This window comes from Anser cygnoides, chromosome 5 (genome assembly GCF_040182565.1).
Source record: "Anser cygnoides isolate HZ-2024a breed goose chromosome 5, Taihu_goose_T2T_genome, whole genome shotgun sequence".
Classification (NCBI taxonomy): domain Eukaryota; kingdom Metazoa; phylum Chordata; class Aves; order Anseriformes; family Anatidae; genus Anser; species Anser cygnoides.
Genome location: NC_089877.1, coordinates 60,763,600 through 60,780,303, shown reverse-complemented (window position 1 = coordinate 60,780,303; position 16,704 = coordinate 60,763,600). Strand labels below are relative to the sequence as shown.

The window sequence follows — 16,704 nt, the reverse complement described above, 5'->3', positions numbered from 1 at the left end:
CTCCCTCCCTCCCTCCCACCCTCCTCTTCCTCCATCCTCCTCCTCCTCTCCCCTACCCACCGCCCCCCAGTCGCCGGAGCTGCCGAGCTCTCCCCATCTCCTCTCCCTCCTTGCAGCGGGGGCAGCTCCGCCGGCTCGGGAGAAGGCAGCGGAGGGGCGAGGGGAGGCCTCGGTGGGGCGGGGGGGCGCCGCCGGCCGCTTCCCCGCCGCGGGGCCGGTGCCCGGGGTCGGCGGGGTGCTCGGAGCCGCCTCCATGTTCCAGCTGCCCATCCTCAATTTCAGCCCGCAGCAGGTGGCCGGGGTATGCGAGACCCTGGAGGAGAGCGGGGACATCGAGCGCCTGGGGCGCTTCCTCTGGTCCCTGCCCGTGGCCCCCGCGGCTTGCGAGGCTCTCAACAAGAACGAGTCGGTGCTGAGAGCCCGGGCCATCGTGGCCTTCCACACGGGGAACTACCGGGAGCTCTACCACATCCTGGAGAACCACAAGTTCACCAAGGAGTCCCACGCCAAGCTGCAAGCCCTCTGGCTGGAAGCTCACTACCAGGAGGCGGAGAAGCTGCGGGGGCGACCCCTGGGGCCGGTGGACAAGTACCGGGTGAGGAAGAAGTTCCCCCTGCCCCGCACCATCTGGGACGGCGAGCAGAAGACGCATTGCTTCAAGGAGCGGACGAGGCATTTGCTGCGGGAGTGGTACCTGCAGGACCCTTACCCCAACCCCAGCAAAAAGCGGGAACTGGCTCAGGCCACGGGACTTACCCCCACGCAGGTGGGCAACTGGTTCAAAAACCGCAGGCAAAGGGACAGGGCGGCAGCCGCCAAGAACAGGTAGGTGCTGCCCGCCCCGTCGGGGCGCCCCGGCCCCGAGCCCCCGGGCTCGCTTCTCCGCCGGGGGCCCCGCCGTGATGCCGGAGTTTCTCCCGGGGAAAAGCAGCGAGCTAAGGCAGGAGCAGAGGGGGAAAACCCTACGGGGTTCTTTTTTCTTTTATTTTCCTTTGTTTTCCTTTTTTTTTTCTTTTTTCCTTTTTTTTTTTTTTTTAATGATGGGACCCCCCCCGGCTGGGGATGCTGCCGTGACCCCAGCAGAACCTGGAGGGAGGAAAAAGGGCCCTTCGCCGCTGCCGAGCGGGGAGAAGCCCCCTTCAAAGTTTTCCCCGGCCATACCGAGCCCGATTTCACGCAGGGCTGCGTGGGGCAGAGCCGGCAGTGCCCTTCCCCGGCGCTCCGGCCCCGTTTCCCTGCTCTTCCCCGCTAAGCCTCGGAGCCACCCGGCAGCGCGCCTCGGGTCACTTTTTTCTTTCTTTTCTATTTTTTTCCCTTCCCTTAAAGAACAAAACAGCTGCCCACAACGCCTGGCAGCGGCACGAGCAGCGGGGGGAGCAGATCCCCCGACGTTTCGGAGCCCGGGGAGGGGTCCCACTGTCCCCGCAACCCCTGCCGGAGAGGGGAAGGAGCCGTCGGACTGGGGAAACCGGGTTGAACTGGAGGTGGGGGAGGCCTGGGGGGAGCGGGGCCGGGCGGTGATGCTGTGTGTGTGCCCCTTCCTTGCAGGCTACAGCAGCAGGTGCTAGCGCAGGGCTCGGGGCGCTCGCTGCAAGCGGAGGAGGAGAGCGGCGGGGAGGCGCTGGGGGCCCCCTCCAGCCCCGCCGCCAGCCTCTCCAGCAAGGCGGCCACCTCCGCCATCTCCATCACATCCAGCGACAGTGAATGTGACATCTGACGCCGACATCCACGACAAAGCCGGGGGGGGGGGGGGGGAGGTGGGAAGCCGGCAGGTCGAGCTCCATCCTCCCCCAACCCCCCCCCCAACCCCGGTGCCAGCCCGTGGGGGGGGGGGGCACGGAGCGCGGCCCCGCAGCGGACTGCATTCAGAAAAAAAAAAAACAACACACAAAAACGGGATCGAAAGCCCTTGTCGCCTTTATTCCGAAGGAGTCGCAGAGTTCACGCCTAAAAAAAAAAATAGAAATAAGTAAATCAATCACAAAACGTAAAAAAAAAAAAAAAATACGCAGAAAAAAAAATAAGAAAAAAAAACGAATGCCAAGCTGCAAAATGTCCGAGCGCCTGCGCCTATCCCGCGGGGGTGCTTCATGGTGAAAAGACGCTGTTCTTTTGGTTGGGTTTTGCTTTACTTTAAAGGGTTTATATATATATATATATATAATGTTTATTTACTTATTTAAGGGATTGCTATGGTAGATTTTTTCTATTATTATTATTATTAATTATTATTATTTTTTGGCTTGTTCTCTATGTGCACAGGTGACTTGTAGAGCATGTGCAGGACGAAACTGTATGAAGCAGCCTAAAACCCATAATAAAATATTTGGTGAACGACCCTCGCATCTGCTTTGAAATGACGGTGTCGGTCTCCAGCCCGCCGGTTTATGCGGAGCAGATCTCGGAGGCCACGAGCATTTCAGCATCAGCTCGGGAGGAACCGAAATAGCCGGGTGCTCGCCACCGGGGGTGATGTCCGTGCAAGGCAGGGGGCCCGGGGGGCCGGGGGGGTCGGGAAGAGGCGGTGGGAAAGGGGCTGGGGTTGCTGGAGGATGCGGGTGCCCAGGGAAGGGAAGGAGAAGGCATCGCCGCGGTTTCTCGTCTCGCACGGGTTGAGATTTTGGGGATTATCGGTGGTGAATTGCCGGGTAGGGATGGGGAAAAAAAATAATAATAATTAAAAAAAAAAAAAAAAGAAAAAGAAAAAAAAAAAAAAGGAAAAGGGAAAAAAAAAAGAGAAAAGGGGAAAAAAAAAGGAAAAAGGAGAAAAATAGGAATAAAAGGGGAAAAAGGGCTAGAAGCAGCTGGGTTCAGCCCAGCCGGGGACGCTAAGGGAAAGCCAGGTTTCCTCCCCGAGCCGGCAAAAGCAAAGGGAAGCCGGGGACTTACCGGGAAGGGCCGGACGGGGGGCGAGAGACCCCAAAAAGCCCAGCCCGGCTCCGGGGCAGGGCTGTCCCCTCCGTCCTCCCCCCTCGCTTTGTTTCGCAGCGATTTTCCTGGAGGAGACCAAACGGCAGCTCGGAGGAGCAGGGCTAAGCTTTTTCTGCCGGCAGAAGGCTTTTCTCTTATACAATTTGACGTTGATCTTTAAAGCTCCTGAGCTGTGCTTTTTTTGGCTGCCGGGTCCCGGCGCTGTTCCCCCCCCTCGGTCCCCCCGTCCCCAGGGAGCTGCCTCCCCTCTAAGCCGATTGATGGGTCCGGGGCTGCTGCAGCTTCCCCGAGGTTTGCGAGGTGGGTTTTTTTTTTTTTTAGGGTTGTTTTCAAGGAGCTGGTGCCCCGGCTGGATTTCTTTGCGGTGGCTGGAGATGGCAAATTGGGGTGCGGTAAATCCCGATTTTTTTGGGGAGGGAACAGAGATGGGGCTTCCCCGCCTGCGAGAGGGGTCGGAGCCCTGCTTGCAGCCCGGCACCAGCTTTGTCGGCCCTAAAAAGACCCCTAAAAGCCACCGGTTTGTCCCCAGCACACCGCGCTGGGATGCTCGGACCCAGGCACCCGGTTTGGGGCCGGATTTTGGTGGACGGGCGGCACTTTCCACCGGGGAGTTTTGGGCAAAGAAAAAAAATAAAATAAAGTAAAAAATACGATTTTTTCCCCCCCGAGAACGGAATGTGCTAAAATGCGCCCCTTTATCTCATTTCTTTCCCGGGGACGGGTGCAGCGGGTCGAGATTTCTCCATGGGCTTTGCGGGCTTAGCGTTTAGGAATTAAAGCCCTGGGGAAGACAAGTGCAGAGGCAGACAAATACACGAACGAGGGATTTTTTCACCTAAAATATATATATATATATATATGGGACTGGGGCAAGGGGGGCGCATATTCGGAATTTCGGCGGAGGCTTCGGGCGCTGCGAGCGCTGCCGTTTGGCTTCTCCGCCGCGACCCGCGGGGGAAAAATCGGGTTTGGTTTTCCCCTCTGCCCTTCTTTCCCTTCCTTCCCCTGGCTTTTTTTTCAGCCGTTTTCTTTTTTTTAATAAGGTCGGCCCCAGCCTTCGCCCTCCCGAGCTCTGGGCTGTTTTAAAAATCATCATAATCGTCATCGGGGGCAAGGCAGGGGGAGCCTGTATTTACGTTAAACAAAACGCTCGGCAAAGGGGCGCTAAAAAGTCCGCCTTGACCCCTCTCTCTCCGGTTTAACAAAGAAGGAAAATATTGTATCAAAAGTGAAGTGAATGGGGAGGGCGGGGAAGAGAAACAGCTTTTCCTCTATTCAGCTGGGGAGGGGGGGGGGAGAAATGTTTGAATATTTCCGTTTCTTTTGAGAAACGGGGCAGCCCCGGGCAGGGCTGAATGGGAAAGTCTTGTAAGCGGGCTGGGAGGCTGTCAAACTGCTCAGGGTAATCACTGCTAATGAAGGGGGCTCCAGCCCTCCCTGGGACAAAGGATGCTTACGAGTGCTCGCCGGGGCTGAATAGCTAATAAGTTTGCGAGGGGGAAAAAGGAGTGAGCCGTCCGCAAATTGATTTTGCAAGAGGAAAAACAAAAAAAAAAAAAAAGGAAAAAAAAAAAAGGAAAGCAAAAGGCTCGCAGGTTGGGGCGAGCCTGGCCCCGGTGCAGCTGGGGACAGAAGGCCCACTTAGCCCGGGCGCTTTGTCCCAGCCCGGAGCTCCAGAGGAGGGCTGCTGGGCTGCTGCTGTTTGGAAGCAGGCACGGAGGGAGGGCTGGGGGCTGCAGGAGCCTCGGGAAGGCCATGCCAGCCTTTGCAGGCCAGGAGCTGTGCCCCAGCTGCTGCCTGGCCCCGGCGATGCTCCCCACACGCCCAGCTCCTCGCTCCGGTTTGCACCAGTGCCGCCGCGCGCCGTCCCTCGGTGATCTGGCTGCCCCTCGCCTGAGTGCGGTGTTTCCTTGGCAAGGCAAAAAGTGAGGGTGTGTGGAGATCTGTGCAATGTTTGGCCCTCACCAGCACCCTGCTTGGCTGCAAGGATTTGGCCCGCTGGCCTGGGAGCCGGCCGGTGCCAGAGGTTGGAAAGGAGGCTGGGGGAGGCAAGGAGCTGGTGCAGCTCGTGGTGGGGGAAACACGAGAGCCAGTTGCGTTTTGGTCCTTTCATGCATCCGATTAAAGGCTCGGGAGGATCAGACTCCATCTCAGCTCCAGTCACCCCTGGCTGATGCGGGGGCAATACCGTGAGAGAACACATAACACCCCCCGGCGATGTCCGCACGCCTCCCGCAGCAACGCCTTGCGTTGGTTTTTTTATATTTTTGTTATTTATTTCTCCTCCAGAAGATCCGAACGCCTTTGCTGGAGGGGAGGATGGAGGGTGGGAGGGCACAAAGGGCACCGTGCATGGCCTGGGCCTGCTCTCTCCCCATCCTCTCCGCAAGGAGCCCCAATTCTGGGCTGACCTCGCTGTGCCTGCCCCGGAGGGGGGGTGAGACCTGGCTGGGAATAGAGGGAAGGAACAAGTCATGTCAGATCCCCTGAGGGATACAGCACTTTGCACTCTCTCGTCCTCTATTCTCAACATGGGGGTGACGGATAAAGCCCTTGGAGTTTTGTTTCCTTCTCTTTCAGGACAGGCTGCAAGACTCCCAGCAAAAGTCCTGGGAACGGCTCCCCTCCCTTCATCATTTTCTACATTCAGTCCAAGCCCCCCCAAAATGTAGAAATTCCCTCAGCAGCCCATTTTAACCCTGCTACCTTCTGATCTGCAGCACAGACCCCTCTGGCACACACCTTCCTTCCGAGAATTATAGTTTGGAGGGCAGTTTCCAGCTTCAAGCATCACAAAAGCAAACCTAAGTTTTTGTTCCCTCTGTCTCCTTCTGGAGGCCGGGCAGAGGCATGGTGGCACCACAACCCTACGTGCTTCATGCCTTGTCCCCTCACACCCTGCAGAGGAGGACCTGGTGCCACCCTCCCTGGGGTCAGCCCTGGGGCCTCAGCCCACCTCTCTTGGGCTGCTTCTCTCCCAGGAAGCCTCAAAATGGTGCCAGACACCCCCCAACCTCCCCTCGCAGCCCCTTGGTGCACCACGGGGTGGTCTCTCTGCCCAAACACGCCTTCAGCCAGCACAGACTCCTGCTTGGAAAACCTCTAGCAGGGTTTTATCTCAGTGTAGTCACCGTAGAGACACATCACGGACCAGGCACCACATCTGTGCTGTTAAATGCCGCGTCCTGGCGGTGCTTCCCACTGGCAGGGATGCCCTGCTCCACTCTCTTCAGCCCTCTTATCCCCCAAACAGGTGGCAGTGTCCAAAGAGCAAACAGGAGGGGCTCTGCAGCAAAAAGAGGTTGTCATAATCCAGTGGCAGGAGCAGAAAGGGAGCACACGTTTGCTCTGATTGCCCACATGTTATCATCAGCAGCCTCAGAAGTTCAGCCCCTTGGAAAACTTCACGTGGGCTGAATGCAGATTTCCGATGGGGTCCTGCAGGAGATACATGGCCTGTGATGCACATGGTTTGGGGCTTCACTAGGACGAGTGGGGTTTTGTGCCAGCACCACCTTCTCTTTTGCAAGACCCGCTGGCTGCAATGGAGAACTCTACAATGGGAGAGCAGGACATGGTTTTTCTTTTGGCTGGAAAACTTTTGCTTTCAATGACCATTAGTGGCTCCACTCAGAACAAAGACATCCCATTTCTCCTAATTTTGCCTGTTTGGGCTACCTATTGAAACCCATGTGCTTCTGCAGAAGCAATTCTTGAAATGCTTTCAGACCACATAGCTGCAATACCGAGGTATCAAGGCCAGAGTGACAGCCCTTCTTCTGGAACACCGTATTGGAGGATAATTCCCCATTAAATGTGCAGTGAAGCCAGCCACACATAGGGACGCACGGCTACTGTGTTTTCAGACACTTCAAAGAAATACAAGGACATGGAATTGCTCTTCTGGGAGCAAATTGCTGCGTCTGTAAGTTGAAAAAAAAAAAACAACAAGCCTTCCCGTAAACATCTCTATCAGGACTCTCGTATTGGAAACTGCTCTGCGGGCCAAGCAGGGTTTTTAAGTCAATTTGAAGGCTTTGTGGGTCATTCTTCAAAATTACCTTGGCTCGCAATCACTTCCCCGTGCACTCTGCGCCCTCTGCTTCTCCACAAAGGCCAGCAGCCGCTGTGAAGACAGAGAGATGTCCTCAACGTTGACGTGGAGGAGGCCAATCTCCTCAGATTCATGGCACGATCAGTAGGGGCGAGGCCTTGCCTGGGTAGGTGACTCCGCGCACCTAATCCCACACGGGTGCGGTAATCCAGCCCTGTCAACCTGGCTCCATTGCCCGAGGGACAATCCCAGCCTCCTCCCCCTCCATCCCCAGCAGCAAGAAGACCCAGGAGGCTTAGAGCCTCCTTAAAGCTCCCAGATCAGCTCTCTAATCAAGTTCCCCGCCTGCAAGAGCTTGCCTCTGTCTATTGACTGCAGGGGTAGGTGAGACTCCCGAGGCCAGAGTTGAGCTTCTGTGAGTATTGTTCCCTCTCTTCCCGCGGTCTTCTTTATCCCTTGACATCCTCGAGCGTTGAAAGAGCGATGCTAACCAGTTTGATTGTTTAGCTGGAGTATTTCCCAGCAGATTTGTTTGGCGGGTCACTCGTGGGTCAGAAGTACTTCAGGGCGTCAGTGGTGGGGTGTCTCCTGCGGGGAGAGGCTCTCGAAGCAATACCAGAATCACACAGCTACTTGTCAGCACATAGTTCATGGCTCTTCCACCGATCTGCTCATCTCTTTCCAACTTCTTTAAGCTGTTGTTCCCAGTAATAAATAATATTTCATTTTATTGCTATGTAATGCTAATAAAAACTCCTGTTGCGATATTTTAGCTGGTCCCTGCCACTTTCTTCTGGCCTTGCTTCTGTTGGAAACTCACTGTCTCCAGGAGCCAAGAGGTCAACCATAGGCTCCTTTCTCCTTTCCAAAAGCTCTTTGCTAAATGGAGTCATAAGAATTCACCTGAAAATATTCCTTACGGTGGCATCCTTTGTGTGCATGGGGCTCGATAGATTTGGCTCTCCACCCTTGGCCCCTGCAGCTTCAGGTCTTGCCTTTCACCCGTCCTAAGCCTTCACTACCCGTTGACTTCTAAGGGTGTCATCTCAAAACAGAGTGTTTGTAGGAGTGGGGCTTTAAACAGATGAAATATAAAAAATTAAGGTTTATAATGCAGCCCAAGAGCAAAAGCGCAAGAGCTGCTCTGTCTGTGGCTTGTTTTTTTCGAGACAAGTATTTGTTCTATTACTTATTGATGTTGCTAATTGCCATCTGAGGGTTGGGAGGGGAGGGGGGAGCAGGCCGAGCTGCTGGACACAGAGCTCTTCTGAGGTAAACGAGCTCTGAGAAGTAACGAGCTTGCCGTAACAGTCCTGGAATACATGCCGCATTTTGCAAAGGCAGTGCTCAGCTCTTTTCATCCAGAAGCTACAAAATATGGACACAGTTGCTTCATTTTAAGGTCCTGAATTTGAAAATGCTGATCAAATAACTCAGGTTTGGGGCAGGCTTGAATGGAGAAAAAAATCACTTTAGAACTTTTTTCACGTTTTCTATTTTGGAAAATCAAATTTAAATCCTTTCTTTCGATGTGCTGTCAGGCCACTGCACCCAGGAACCCTTTGCTTTCCTGAATAAAAGGCAAAAGCCCCTCTTGCTTGTGTCTGCACACATCATGCACACATACACACGGAGGGAGAAGATGGAGGAGATGAGCGAGGGAGCTCTTAGTGTTCGGGCTAAAATAAATGCCCATTACAGAAATAAATGTGCACAAAGGAGAAAAAAAACCATTGCATCCACATTAGATATTTAATAGGTTATTTCTTTACATGTGCAGTATACGCCTTTTTATATAGCTGATATCTCTTGTATTGGAGTATGAGCATTAACCTCCTACAATTCACCTTGGTTTGCAAACTGTAAGAATCAATTCACCTAAGATGGATGTTCACATCTAGTTAGCTTTCTGCATTATCTCAGCTGGAGAGGTCACTAAAAATAGTTGTATAGCACTTTAAATTTTCAACAGGGAGACTTTATTATCGTTTAGATCCATCATTGTTACTTTACCTACCATGGTTCTTCCAGCTGAAATAATGCACAGAGCTGGTAGTGGCTAAGTGTTTTCAGAGTTCATGCACTGATGAGCAGGACAGCTTGGACAATATCTGAATTGCTAGCAACAGCAAACTGAGCAAGCTGTATGGACAGCGTAACACCGTTTCAGTAAATCCCCGCTGCTTCAACTATTTCATCAAAAATGCCTTTTTTTTTTTCTGCTCTCCTGCACTGCGGAAGTGGGACCGAGCTGTCACCGCGTGCAGCCCTGATCCTGCAACGTGTAACCTTCACGAGCAGCTCCCCAGTGGTCCTGCTGGAGTCGGCGGGCCTTTTGTGCCAAGAAGCATCGGGGGGTTGCAGGGTCACCTCCGCATTGTGTGAGACAGGGCGACAGGAGAAAGGCTGTTCTGAACAGGGCTGCAGCAACTGCTTTCATTTGTTGTCTTTATTACTCTGAACAATTTCCTGTGCTTTGTTAGGAAGAAGTCACCTTGCCGAGGCTTTCCTGGCCTTCCAGGCATTGGAACTCGCTGTTCACATGTCACCTCTATATGTCACTGTACATACACGGATACATTTTTTTCTGTTCAGTTTTGTTTGTGTTACTGGGCTGACTCAACCATTACAAGGTCTCTTAAGTTTCACCTTCCAAGCGCAGACGTCTGAGAGCTCAGGGAGCCCCCAGTGCCCTGGCCCAGGCGCTCACCCCGGCATTGCTGATCCCGTTTGCATTTTATGTCTCCAGCAAAGCCACGGGGACAAGGCTCAGAGCAGCTCATGAGTGTCTGGGAGCACCAGTACTGCATCAGAAGCCACCAACAGCTATGGAGCAGACTGACCCCTTGGTGACACTGCAAAGTGGGTGTCATCAATGAACTGTTTCACTTACTTATTTAATAGAAGGGTAATACTTATCTGTAGCATAAATAGATGGTATTTCCTTCAGCACGAGCTGCTGAGCATTGAATCTTGCTATCAGTTCATGCTGGGTCCAAGCACTCTTAAGAGTAGCAGAGATATTCCTGTTGACTTTAATGGCCATTAGGTCAAATCCTTGATAGAACAATGTGAAACCACATTTTTCAAGTGATTAATCAGCTGGACATTAAACTTGATAACAAGATGCATAGCAGAGCCTATGAGAAATCTCTTTCCACTCTTGCAATTCTACATCACCGTGCCAGAAAGAGGCTGTGGGCTGCCAAGCGTTAAGAAAAGCCAGAGAACATCTCCTTTCCCTGGAGCTGGGTGAAGTGGGCAGCAGCTTCCCTACAGGAGCTGCAAGGAGCTTGTCTCACACTGGGCGTCAAAACAGGTAGGTCTTCAGCTGTGTCAACAAAAAAGGATGTTGACCCAGATTTCTCAGTCCGAGTGGTATGGAAGTCAAATGAAAGTTAGACGTCAAGCAGAAGTTTGAGAATATTTTCAGCTGCTGATGTCTTTGTGAATGATGGAAGCAGTGCAGACCTGTGGAGACATTCCAGGGCACATAGCTTTGGCAAGATTGTACAAACTACAGAGATATATAAAAGTTTATATATATTGTTTCATATAGAGGTTTGTAGAAAAATTGCAAGTATATAAGCACTGCAAGGATTTCTCTCCCCTTCTCCCTTCCTTTTAATGTATACCTAATGCTTGTGGTGTGCTGAACACATGGTCTAACAACAGGAGCTGAAGGCGCTCAGAATCTCACAGGATAGCACCTGTGCTGCCCAGTTTCTCCAATTCATCTTCCTAACGGCCAGCCCTTACCTGGCTTTCCCAAAACACCAGGGTACCAACGAGCTGAGAGGCTTCTAGGGCACGTCCGTGACAAAAACCCTGTCTTAGCAGGGAAATGGGAGATGAGGGGTATTACGGGATGAACCAAAACTTCTGAGTGCCAGATGTGAGAGAAGCCCCAGCTCACCCTGACACATCGGTTTGGCAGTTTTACTACGCTACTGGAAATCGAAAATCCTTTATAATCAGTTTTTGTAATACATCTCCCTTTTCCATTCTTGTGCTGTGAGATGAACCATGACCAAAGATTTAAGAGCTAAATCCCACAGAAACTCTGGTGATGCTGCCAGTGGTCAAATGCTGTATGACAAAGACAGAAGGTCTTCCAGTGAAGAGAATATGGGGTAGATACGATGCAAGAGAAATGAATCACTCTTCCGTCTCTGTAAAACTAGAGATGACACAGGAATTTGGAGACAATATAAAAACACAGAAAGGTTGTATCTCTTTCCTGTGACTCAAGAAAATAAGCATTTAAAAGGTGAGAGAAAGTTTTATAACTTAGAAAATTTTACAAATTAGATAAAAAAAATATCTATTTCCCTCCCATGCTCTCAAAAAGAGCTGACACCAACCTGCTCTGCCACATGGAGGACTCTGCTAAGGCTACACACCCATTCCTCACATCCCTGCCTGCCCTGACTGTACGGAGCTCGGAGGTGGGTCTGACCTGACAGCAGCAAAAGGAAACAGCAGGTAAATGCAGAAAAAACATCACAGTAGTACGATGCTGCCCCTTGGTTAGGGACTTTCTGAGCCACAGGAGGATTTCTGTCCCACGAACCTCCCTTTGAATCATGGAGACTTCTACCAACCGCAGAATCTTGAGTCAGCGTAACTGAGCGTGGTGCTCATGTTCAGCACCATGAGATCTTGTTTAGCTCACAGACACACACAGTTACGTCCTAATGGGTCAAACTGTGCTAATTGTTGCAGCATCACCTGTCTGGAAGCTCTGCTGTGATTGCCATTCGTGCACCATGCAAAAGAAGTCAAACTAACAAAGCTTTATTTATCTCCTGCTGTGACAACCACCCATCTTTTAGAATTGTATAACCCCCATGAACAGCTGAATGATAATTAAAGATTGTTTCCCTCATTTATTAAAAAATAAAGCGGCAATTGTATTTGATCTGATGAAAATGTATTTGATCTTCTTGATGAAAAATACACAAGCAAACACAGACAAAGGCCGCCATGCATGGGAAGGATCGAGCATTGATTAAAGCACGTTTTCCATGGAGTGTGCCACATTAGACGTACTCCAAGGGTGATGTATTTAAATTTTAAGGGGTTTAGGTCTGCAGGTGAAAGATTTAACTAGCTGGAGGAAAGCCTAACAACACTGAAAGAAATAGGAGTGCCTTCCAAAGGGAAGGAGAGATCCTCCTAATGAATTTGTGGTCTCTGACCTTGCTCTGAAGAAATATCCAGTTTTTCTCTGCTGTATCTCAGAGCATTTCCACACCGAATTGCCAGCGAAGTGCCAGCCACCTCAGCCCAAGCTGGGTGCAGAGCCTCCTAAAGCCCAGGAAGGTGGCTGTGAAGGGACAGGGGGCGAGACATGATGGTGAGTGGGAAGCATCAGCAGGTAAAAACGAGTACATAAGGGCTGAGAGGAGACAGTGCTGGAGTTCACCAAAAAAAAAAAAAAAAAGGCAGAGTGGGAACTGTCCCTATACCTTTTGGGAAAGGGCAGCAGCCCTGTACCCCATGGGATTAGGGTTAAACGGATTTGTGCTTGTAGGAACCCAGGCCTCTAATTGTTTCTTTTCTTTTTTTTCCTTTTTTTTTTTTTTTTTTAATTCCTGTAATCCTGGATGATTTGGAGCAGATGCTTTGAGATTACTGCCAGGGCCCAAAGGTGCCTGCAGGAGGAAAACAGCCCAAGGCGGCTGGGTGGCAGCTCCAGTCAGAGCCCAGAGCTGGCTGCAGCCGGGTTTCAGCCCCACACCTGGATTTTGGGGGGACCCAAAGCCACCCTTTCCCTCTTGCCAGCCAAGCTGCGGTGCCAGCCCCGAGGCACCGGTGCTACGGATGGGAAAGACGAAAACATATGGGGTTGCCAGGCAGAATTTGCTTTTCCTCTCTGCTCCTGAGCATGTGTGAAAATCCCCTGGGTGTTGGCAGGATCCATCGCACCTGAAACCCCAAGGAGAGGGGAGGGGAGGCTGCGAACGTGCCCCACCGGCCGCAGGTCCTGGGGTGAGACCCCTCTTTATAATGTGTCAGAGGATGTGGCTCCAGCCGCTGTCAGGTACAACGTGAGGGTTTGGCTCCATCCTGCAGCTCTTCTCTGGGGCAGCCCCTGCCCGGCTTTCCTAGGAAAAAACAAGGGACTGTGTTGGCCAGAGAGACAGCGAGAAGCGTGGATGGGACAAAAATCTATCCAGCTTCCCGTACGCACGCTGGTGATGTCTTAAAAAACAGCCTATAACCATCTTCTGCACACAATAAGCATTCGTTTAAACATGGATGATGCCCCAGAATACCGGGTTTTGCAGGCCCACCAGGACTCCTTGCTGTGCCCTTGACACCTCTTCCTTCCTCCATCCCTTCCTATCCCAGGTGGGGTGGGCTGGGACCTGCCTCGGGGTTTTTTGGGAAGCGATTCCTGCCCCTACACAAAAGCAAACCCCTGTTCATCTGTGTGTTCCGGCTATAGTTTTGCAAGTCTCTAACGCTGCAACTTCAGGCAGCCATTTAGGCTAAAATCTCTTCTCTGATCTTAAATATTTAACAAATAGCATACAAAGCTGTGTAATATCTGCAATATTCATACTCTGGGCTGCAAGCTGGAAGCACTCGGGTTTGGTACGGGGTTTATGTGAGGTTTTCCTTTGAAGACCAGTAGATTTGCGTCGCTTCTTTGTCATTGAGCATTGCCATACAACATTAATAGCCTGTAACTGCTAATTCTCGGGCTGTTTGTGCTGCCATGGTGGCCCAGAGATGGTCGCAGTAAACAAACCATCCGCTTAAATAGCTTAAACGAGACGAGGTGTACAGGCTGACTTGTACAAGGCGGAGATTAATGATGATTATTAATAATTCCGAGCCCCAAACCAGCAAAGCATTTAAGCACAATCTCATGCCCCGTTGGCTTCCCAGTTGAGCTGCTCCATCAACACTGGGAAAACTCAGCGGGTGCCCATGTTCAGCACTGGCCCGGGCTGCTGGGCTTGGTGGGTGGGTGGCAGTGGTGCGTTCCCTGTGGGATGGGAATTGCCTTCCTCCTTCCCTTGGTGAGGAGGAGGAGAGCTCGTCTGGTAAATGGTCGGAGGCAGAAGCTGACAGCAAGGCAGTTTTATCGCTGCTTGACAAAGCCAGCTGCTTAGAGAGGCTTTGGGCCGGGGCTATTTAAAGGCAGGGCTGATCCCCAGCCTCCTCTGAGCGCCTACGCATCGCCCGACTGGAAAGGAAAGGTGCGGAGCGTGAGCGAGGACGTGCGTGGTGGTGGTGGTGGAGGTCTCCAGGAGGATTGCTGTGCCTGGCTGTCCCCGTGCGTGGTCTCTCGCTCTGCTTTCGAGGCCAGGCTCCCCTAGCTGGCACCAAGCTCTTAGGGCACAGCGGTGACAGCACAGCTGAAAGCAAGTGTAAATTTGGGTGTGGATTTGGGGACACCTGTGCTTGTGCCGGTACCCCGTGCACAGTTGTCTGCGCCCCTTCCTTCGCTGCTCAGTTGCAGCTCAGCAGAAATCCAGGTCTGCCAGAGCAAAGAAACTGCCGGCGGCAGCATCCCTGTCCTGCACGGAGCAACAGCTCCCCCTGCGCGGAGAGCTGGGTGCTGGGGCTTAGGCCTTGATGTACACCATAAAAATAAATTAAAATAAAGTAAAGTAAAGTAAAATAAAATAATAAAATAAAAATAAAATAAAATAAAATAAAATAAAATAAAATAAAATAAAATAAATAAAATAAAATAAAATAAAATAAAATAAAATAAAATAAAATAAAATAAAATAAAATAAAGAAGAATGGTAATAAATAAAAAAGCACTGTTTAAAAGGGCCACTTCTTATCCAGTTCTTCAGGAACAGGGATGCACGACCCTCGCAGGGCTGGTCAGCCGACTGCTTACCATTGCCAGAGCTGCAGCCTGCGGCGCTGCACCTTGTCAGAGCCTGCAGAAATTCTGCATGGGCCCCATTATTTTCTTTCACCCCGTGTTTGAATGTTTGAAGAGGGACACAGATGCTGGGAGATTTCCCTTTCCTCCTTTTGGGAGCACAAGGCCACAGATTTGGGGTGCGTGCGGTTGGCACACGATTTGCTGCTCTGTGCCCCCCAGACCCCTGCCCACCCTTCGGCTGGGTGCCACGCGTGGCCAGGTGGGCACCCACCCTGGGAAGCCCCAGAGCTGTGCAGGACCCGGTTTACCACCCATGTAGGATGCTCCTGAGCAGGATCACAAGCAAACAAACTCTGCCTTGGGATGATGTGTATCAAATAAAAACACGGGGCCGTGCCGGACCCATAGAAGACAGCTCTCTGGGGCCAGCTATGTTCTGGTCGCTGTTCCTTGCTCTCTGGGGTTTCTTTTGGCTTTGTTACAGAAGCTGTGGGGCTGTTTTCCCCCTGGTGTCTCACCAAAAAAAAAAAAGGAGCTGTGCCACGCAGCCCCTTCCCCACCAGCCAGGGCCCTGCGGGGAGGGGAAGCCCAGGTCCTGTGGTGCCACCTGGTGGAAAGCTTCAGGCCCGCACCCGGGCCGGCATCACCGGGCCTCTCTCGTCCAGGCTGAGGAGAGAAGAGGCAAAACTTGGCAAGGCCGGAGGCTGCCCCGGCCCAAATTCCTCCCCAGGCTGCTGGGGGGCGAGTCCCAGCCGTGTCCTTTCCTACAGGGAAGGGGAAGAGGGAATTCACCCGGGGGGAGCACCCCAAACCTGTTAGTGTGTGGGCAGGACGGAGGCCCAGGTGCCGCCTTGCCATCAGGGACCACCCCAGGAGGACCGTGCGTCCCAGGGGAGGGTCCTTGCCATCAGGAGACTGGGCTTACTGGGAGACCAGCGGATACTGGGTTTACTGGAGGGGAGGCTTCCCTCCTGCGGTGAGCCTGGACCACAGCAACACCAGGAATCACTGGGCCAGAAACAATAAAAAGCTCGCCATTTGCCCAAAAATGTGTGCCCCATTTCTAAACCCAGCCCTCATCCCAGGGCTGTTCAGACATTTCACGTCTGAGCTGTCCTCGGATGAGAATCACGAGGCCCAGAGGAACTTGTGGGTTAACAGGTGCTTGGGTGCCCTGGGAGTGTCCTCTCCAGGGTGGGATTTTCCTCTACTCTTGGCTCACCAGGCTCACACCCTACAGCCTCCAGCACAGGAAGATTTTGGCTGACCTGCCAGCTGTACCTGAGTGGTGCTGCTCTGAAAGATGGGCAGAGCTTCTTCCTACCTCTGCACAGCACCAGGCATCCCGCAGCTTACGAACCTTGCTTGGTGTGCGCCTAAAATCTTTCTGAATATGTTGGTATAAGCCTGTATACCCCGATGATCTGCAGCTGGTTTTCAGCTCGTATCAGCATCGCTTTTGTTACCCAGTGCAAACATCTTTATGTTATTTTTAATTTGGAAAGGATGGGCTATGAACAGCTATCCTTAACATCTGATCACATAGGAAGATGAACATGAAGTGGTTTATTCTTGTTTGTTCCCCTGTATTTAACTACCTCTTCCCCTTATGTTGGCGTGGTCTGGCTTACAGTCTGGAAACCACAGTGACTTCAAGAACAACAAAAGCTGTGAATTAAACTACAGCAAATCAGGTGCCCACACTGAAGAAAGCCAGTGGGATCCAGCTGATTCTCATCCAAGTCTTATCCACGGCAATCAACTTTTTCAAGGTACCCTTGCAAACTTTTGTTTCTGCCTGGGGTACTTTGGAGGAGTACAAGCTCTATGAGGTCAGGAACTAAATATTCCTTGTTTT

At 51.9% G+C, this 16,704-nt stretch overlaps 1 protein-coding gene across 1 annotated transcript; it reads left to right on the top strand.

Moving 5' to 3' along the window:
• On the top strand, nt 1–3,018 carry SIX6 (SIX homeobox 6). Its single transcript, XM_048066275.2, has 2 exons — nt 1–825; nt 1,549–3,018. The coding sequence occupies exons 1-2, from the start codon at nt 254–256 to the stop codon at nt 1,715–1,717; spliced, it is 741 nt and encodes a 246-aa protein (XP_047922232.1). The 5' UTR covers nt 1–253; the 3' UTR covers nt 1,718–3,018.
• Nucleotides 3,019–16,704: the final 13,686 nt, after the last annotated feature.